General features: G+C 36.3%; 1 protein-coding gene across 1 annotated transcript in view; it reads right to left on the reverse strand.

Moving 5' to 3' along the window:
• Nucleotides 1–6,928, reverse strand: part of GABRA1 (gamma-aminobutyric acid type A receptor subunit alpha1) — a 59,392-nt gene extending 52,464 nt beyond the window's left edge. Inside the window, exons 1-3 of the mRNA XM_046001082.1 lie at nucleotides 6,548–6,928; nucleotides 4,180–4,268; nucleotides 436–548 (exon numbers count right to left, since the gene is read on the reverse strand). Of these exons, the coding sequence (XP_045857038.1) occupies nucleotides 436–548; nucleotides 4,180–4,253 (187 nt within the window). The 5' untranslated portion in view covers nucleotides 4,254–4,268; nucleotides 6,548–6,928. The remainder of the gene's footprint in view (nucleotides 1–435; nucleotides 549–4,179; nucleotides 4,269–6,547) is intronic.
• Nucleotides 6,929–7,565: the final 637 nt, after the last annotated feature.

The raw sequence follows: 7,565 nt of genomic DNA on the forward strand, positions 1-7,565 counted from the left end.
ACAGTGGATCAATACATAATATTCCAAAATAAATGTTTAGAGCATGAGGCTCAGAGATAATCTATTTGAATTCAATGTAAACATAGCAATGCCAAATGAAGTAGATGTAGTCTTTGGGCTAGCAGGGAGAATATTAACTTCATTTTTTTCCCTGAATAATAAAATCATTACACAGAAAATATTACAATTTCCAAGTAAATGTAACATTTTTAATGTAATTATGAGACATTTGTATCTGTCTTTTTCTACATATACGTATGTGCACAGAAATACCATAATAAATTGAACTAACATTGAGCAATCTATTAAAAATAGGATTAGTCCTTAAACTACATGCTACTATTCTTACTACTTTACGTTTAGAAGGAAAGCAAGGCTTCATTAGTAAAGATTTGATACTGTTCTCTAAAATAAAAACACAATAATGCAACCCACCTCCCAATCCTGGTCTCAGACGATTGTCATAACCATCTAGGAGTCGGTCCAAAATTCTGGTGAAGACAGTAGTGTTGTCTTTAAGTTCATCTTGTAATGAGGGTTGTCCATAGCTGAAAAAGACATAACGGCAGGTAATCTAAATTATATAATTCTATTAAAACCTTTTTTCCAAATAAAGCCTTCCCTAGATTTTCCTATCTTCTTTCCTATTGAATCTTAATTTGAAAATTCCTTCCAGCAAAGTAAAAATAAATAAATAAATAAAAAGTCATATTTTAATTTTTACCATTTTCTCATATTTGTTATCACACATGATAAACTCTTTATTCTGATGTTTCTAACTATGGAAGGAAAATTATAGGAAATGAGTTCTGTCTCTTTGCCTGTATAAATCTCAGCATGTATACAATGCTATAATGCATGTTTCCCTGGGCAAGAAGGTTAATGCATGCTAAGAAGAAAAAAAAATCTGGCAAACTTCTTCTGAGAAACAAAACAAAACAAAACAAAAACGTATTTATGAGCTATCAAATTAGTAGTTTTGCTTTCATTTAATGTAAAGTATAGCATTAGCCTAAGATTTCACCTACCAACATTAACTTCTTTCATCCACTTTATATATATATATATAGATATAGATATAGATATAGAGGTAGAAATATCTACATATATCTGTATTTATTCTTTTGATGTTCTTTTAGGATATTTAGATGAGAAAAAAAGTTAAAACGTGTTTCTTAGGATAATTAGAGTTTCAAATCAGTGTGTAATTTTCATTCCCCTTAAGTTTTTTTTTTTTTTTAAAGATTTTATTTATTTATTTGACAGAGAGAGAGATCACAAGTAGGCAGAGAGGCAGGCAGAGAGAGGGGAGGAAGCAGGCTCCCCGCGGAGCAGAGAGCCCGATGTGGGGCTCGATCCCAGGACCCTGAGATCAAGACCTGAGCCGAAGGCAGCGGCTTAATCCACTGAGCCACCACAGGCGCCCCTCCCCTTAAGTTTTATGAACTGATTTCTACAATGTGCCTATTCAAATCTCTAATTAAATGAATTTTTGTCATTTCTGTCTTAAAGTAAAAGATACCTTGGAAAAGATATGGTCCAATATTCTTAATTTATGGCTTATTGAACTGTAGTGTGGGATTAGTGTTTTAAGAAAACATAGCAATCTGTGAGCAGATCTTGAACTAGAACCCTGTTTTCTTCAACTTTTAGTCTAAAACTTTAGTTCTATTCTTCTATAATGGATTAATTGCTCCTATTTAAATCTTTCTAGCTTCAGGCATCGTTTCTACCCCTTATCATTACTAGTCTTCGAGTTTCAACCACATAGTGACCATAGTTCAAATACTGCGCATTTCTTATAACAATCACATTATCATTTATGGTTGTTGAATCCTACTTTATGTAATGATTAGGATGACACCTCCAAAATCCTTTGAGAGAAGTTTTTTATCACAGTGGATCACACTCAGTGATACATTTCAATGACAGCTCTGACCTTGAGTAAAAAAAAAAATGGAGAGTGTAAACTAAGAAACGCCACAAAAATATCACTTTCATACTCTCTGTTTAATATGCTTTTGGTTTCACTCTTGTGTGTTTATATTACTGATCAATGAAAAAAAATAGTAACATCCGAAACCAGGATTCACTTATTTGACAGAAATAAGAAATATAAAGAAAGTATCATTTCAAAAACAAACACTATTTTTAAAAAGGTAATTAGTTTTATATTGTCAAAATTCAATGGCCATTTTTCTGATAAAATTTTAATTTAATAATTAAAACTATTATAACTAAAGGTTCTTCATGATGTTAAATATATGAAATTCAACTGTATGGAACAATTTCCCATTCTCCTAAATTCAACATTAATACCATACAGCTTGACAGTTTATTCTCCTTTGGCAAAATTAAACATCTTACTAGTTTTTGAAATCAAATTTTCATTGAGCCTTCCAGGATGTCTCATTAGCAGATGATACCAATAAAGCAAAAATACTTGTCTATATGTAATTACTTATAAAAAGTCTTCACAAAACGAACTGTCACACATGCATCTTTCAAGGATATTGGAAGGTCATCTTGATAAAGGTGGAAAAGAAATGCTAGTCCACTTTAAATTGTGAGGAAGGCCTGCCTGATCAAGTAGTCTAAGGAAGAAAACAGCAAAATAAGAAGGGTAAAGATGAGATGGGGTAAGTGACAGAGCACAATTTGATTCTGGATACAATTGCTAGAATATGCAGTTGTCTATTACCTTTTCCTGCATTTTCTGTGTGTTGAAGCTTATACCAAATTCAGGAAAAACTTTCATCCCTGGTTTTATCTTATAAGTGCCATTGCCACCAATTGTATGCATCAGAATGCAAATGCCAAAAGAGACTTTTCCATCCCTCCCAGAGAACTAGTTCTGATATCCCAGCTGGAATAGTAACCTTTATTTCCTGTGATTTTTCTAATCAGGTTATTTTTCATCTCCACTTCTAATTTAATATGTCCAGTTATGTCCAGTAATGCAAAGAATAACCCCAGGATAGAGATCAAGATTGTTTATTGCTCTTAAACACTTATGCCAATGTAAGGTTTCCTAAACAGAATATATAATTTGAAGAGAAATGTCAGTTACAGTACCTGATTTTGATTCCGTATGAACCACTCTATAATAAAACACTGTGCACTAACTCCATCTACAGGTCATTACAATAGTAACACTTCATATAATTTTTCAAAAGAAATGGAAAACATTTAACTTCTCGGATTAAGAGTATCTGGCAATAGTGGATCTCCTCTTCATCTGATAGTCATTACTTACCACACACAATAGCAAGAAATAAAAACAGACATCTTAACTAAAAAAAAAAATTCCTAAATTCATATCTTTCCAGATTATTCCTTCTTTCTACCTTAACTTTTTAAGAGTTTACCTTCCATTACATCTGGAAGAACCTTCGGTTTTTACGTCTAAGACTGTCTTAAGGGCCACAGGAGTAGACCATGCAAGAAGTATAAAAGCAGATAAAGAAGAATCTGAAATTTTTGGTCACTTACATCACTGCAACTACAATATGTTTATATGCTTGATTTGATCATCAGCAAATTTTCAAATATGGTTAAGCATATGTTTAAATTTTTCTCATAACTTTTCCTGCAGTAGTCACGCTTAAATAGAGAAGTTCAGTTTTATGTAATGTTCTTAAATATTTGTTTAGTATATTCTATCTCTATTGATTATACAAAGAATGGTTTCAAAACATAATATGCACACACATCTATAGAGACTTAGGACTTTCAAATTACAAATATTATTTTAAACTTTCCACTTTCATGGAGTCACAAGTTACTCTATGATCTTTACAGTTGGTTAGAAATTTTCTTGTTGGAAAATCAACTCATAGAGTATGCAGACATTAATTGGGGTAACTTTCTCTATGAATTAGGAAACTACATATTTCATTCAGTTACAACTGAACAGTGAAAAGTTCAATTTAAGACTTAAATGTTGAATTAATACATTCCTTTAACAAAAGCGTGTTAAGTGTATTCTAACCATCATGCAAATAAGATGGTTATTTTTTCATACTGCTCTTCTTTATTCTTAGTTGGGATTTTATTGCCATTAAGTTTTTTGAATTCCCTTAGTCATGAATTCATCCAAGGACAATTTTCTTCCCCCTGAAAGAATAAATGAAAAAGTTACAGAAATTATCATGCAGATTTAAAATAAAGTGCCCCCACCTTCTTCCAGTCAATGTGCTCAGAAGGAGGGTCCAGGCCCAAAGATACTCAGAGAGACCCGGACTTTTCTTCATTGCGGGCTTGTGCAGCTGAAAAGTAGAACAAGTAGAGATCAATGTCTCTTGCAAGAAACATCAGGTTATAACCACTAGGGCTGACTGAGGCAGTTCAGATGAATGCTTTGAAGTCAGGAAATGACCTCACTGGGATATGACACCTCATTGGAAGCAATGGAAACCTGGACCGTCCATTCTCCACTATCCCTTCCATTTCTCCATTCAGAAATATATCAGGGTCTTAATTTCTCCTGTAAAAGAATACAAGTTGAAATGCTTTCAAGTGCCAATACTGCCCAACATAAAAACTGTTTTTTTTTCTTTAGGTTTTATATTTCCAATATAGGGTGAATTACTCTCTTCTTGTTGTTTATGATCTGAAGATATTGACCTTTCTGATTGGAGTTTCCACGACTGAACTGTGAATTGAAATTTTTAAGCTGGTGTCTGTAACGGGGAGAAATGTTTTGGAGCTGAGATGGGGTAGGTTAATATGCTTCAATGACTGAATTCATCTTTGAATTCTGGATGCACCTTGATTTCAGAAGCAACTGTATTTATCTTTAAAAAAAAAAAAAGGAAACACACTGTTGAATGCCGAAGTCGTGCTTATGTTCTCTGCCTGTGATTGCCTTGTTAAATATGCTCACTAATGCTTCTGTGAGGCTAAAGGACATACTTTACAGTCAAACCATGTGCTGATCTCTCTCATACACACAAACCACACTCACATAAATGCATACAAACATGCCCACACATATCTTTTAAGCCCTCTTGAATTCTGCCAGGTTGCTGCTCGAAAATGTTTCATCTCAAACAGATGGAAGCTGGAGTGCTTTGCTTTACATGAGTACGGGAATCTTTTTTCCCTCTTAGGTAAAGTGCAATCAATCACCATCTGATTGTTGAATTTTAGACTTGATAGTGGGATGCTGGAGGAAAGGAGGAGTATGGAAAGCTTAAATATTTCAAAAAATTATGATCTATTTGTGGAGTCAATTTTTAAAAATCAGTGCACTCACTACCTGGTTAAGGAACAGATATGGTAACACTTTATTTTGTGCTATAATCAATGGCAGTTATAACATGAGAATGTTAAAGCTATTTATTAGCACTTTCTGAATCTATACTCCTTAGTATAGGAGTATTAATGGATTGCATGTCTTTTAAAGCATGTTTTTCATTAACCACTCTATCGTTTAATGTGGTATGCCTTTAAGTACAACTACACAAATGCTTTCCACACTCTTGGGGATCATTTATATCAGTAAAAACCATTACAAACAGGCATGTAAGCAATGAAACATAATTAATGTGTTTAGAGTAAAATGGTCTAGATCTACAGATAAGAGCTGTGAGCTTCATAGTTTTTACTTAATTTAGTCACTGGTTTTGGCACGGATGAGAAGAAATATTGGATAAATATCATTATGTTAAAATACTGCATCTAAATTGCACAGTTATAATCCACCCTTGCATTAATCTTCAACATGTTATGAAGGAAAAGCAACTTCTCTTCCCCTGTTAATAATTATTGATCTTTATAAAAAAAAAAGGGGGGGTATTCCTGAAGGGGTAAATGAAACAAAATCCCAAGACAAGGTACCACAGCTTTTTGTCCTCCTCTGGCATTTTAAAGAGAAAAACAAACCTATCATGGTACTCGAGTTATTGAGTAGGAAAGTTTCTTGCAAATACAAACATAATAGTTTAAAAGAAATGCTAAGCTGCCTCCTTACCCTTTTCCACCTTCCCCCACCAAACACACACCCTCCAAACACCCATATACCATGCCACTCATATCAAATGATAAGTTGAGTTTTTCATGTTTAGAACCAGAGAGACCCCTACACCAGAGGGCATTTTAGCAGCGTCCACTGGAAAGGAGGAAAGAGGCATTTCTGCAGACAGAATGTGAGAGTGCCTTCCCTAGGACAGAACATTAAGACAGGATTTCTGTCCCAGCATCTTAACTTTAGATGATGCCCCCCAAAGCCCCTCCCCAGATCATCCCAGCACCCTCTTGAAAAAAAAAAAAAAAAATCAAAACAACATGTCACCACCCACCCCACGGAATAAATTCATATCTGCCTAAGAAAGGGGGAAAGAAAAGAGATACAGAGGGGCAAAAATAATGCTTCTATATCGCTGCGGTTTTCACCCTGAAAGAAAAACATTCGTTGTTTCTACCTGCTATGGGATCGGGCTCTTGTCCTGTTCCTCTTTCTCTCTTTTCTCTAGCATTCCTGTCTCTCCAGCTAGGAAAAGCAATGTTCAAAGCTCAGTGTGTAGCGGTCTGAAGCCGCACTTACCTCGGGCCCCCTCTGGGCACAGAATCGCTCAAGACCCGGGAAAAGTGTTGGAGAGAAAATCGCGGAGAGCCTGGAACCAGCGCTAGTCCGCGAGTCCGGGCGCGCCGGGAGCGGAGGGGCGTCCTCGCTCTGCCTCTCACTCACTCGGTCTGAGCCATCATGGACTCTGTGTGCTCCTTTGCTGAAGATTTCACACCCAAATTTGCTTCCCAGTATCCGATCTGCAGCTATACAACAAAAGATTTCTCTTTACCAAGACAGTAGTAATACGTCCCAGGGCAAACCGGATGTGAAATAGGCGGTGACTTCATGCCAGAGAGATTTTATTTTAGAAAGGAAGGTGGTACCAGCCTCTGGATCTGGAGACCAATCCGCCCATTTTTTATATGCAGCACAATTTAACTTGCACCGCTCTGGCCCTAATCCCCTTCTCTCTGGCTGCAGACTCAAATCCTTCTACAATCTGCTGCAAGCTTTCCCTTTTTTTTTTTTTTTTTTTTTGGTGGGGAGTAGAAATGGGGGCGCAAAGGGTAGACAGGGTTAGAGACCCAGGGACTCCACTCAGAACCTTTTCATACTTTCAATTTATGAACACTATTTTAAGGTGTGCCCATTAAAAACAAAACAAAACAAAACAACTCATCAGTGTAACTAATCCTTTGATCAAAGATTCAACCACTGCATGCATATGAATGAATGCAGGGAGCTGCAGGGTTGCACATGTGGAAAGCCACTGTCCTCTCGCCTGTCTCCATCACACGCACTCCCACACACATGTCTGAGTCCTTGTGTCTTGCGGAGTCACGAATAATGAGGGATGGCGGGGAAGAGTTCTGGCCAGGAGGGAACTGGACACCGGGTTTCGAGGCTTTCGCACTTTGACAGGTTGTGAGCGCTTTTCACCCCACCTTCGTCTGTAGCTTAGAGGGCAGCAATAAACGCGCTCCGGAACCGCGTTTTTAATCTCTGGAGGCAACTGTTTGTCTGTTTACGTTATGAAGGAGAAAACACGGGCTCC

The sequence above is a fragment of the Meles meles genome, chromosome 3 (genome assembly GCF_922984935.1).
Source record: "Meles meles chromosome 3, mMelMel3.1 paternal haplotype, whole genome shotgun sequence".
Lineage (NCBI taxonomy): Eukaryota > Metazoa > Chordata > Mammalia > Carnivora > Mustelidae > Meles > Meles meles.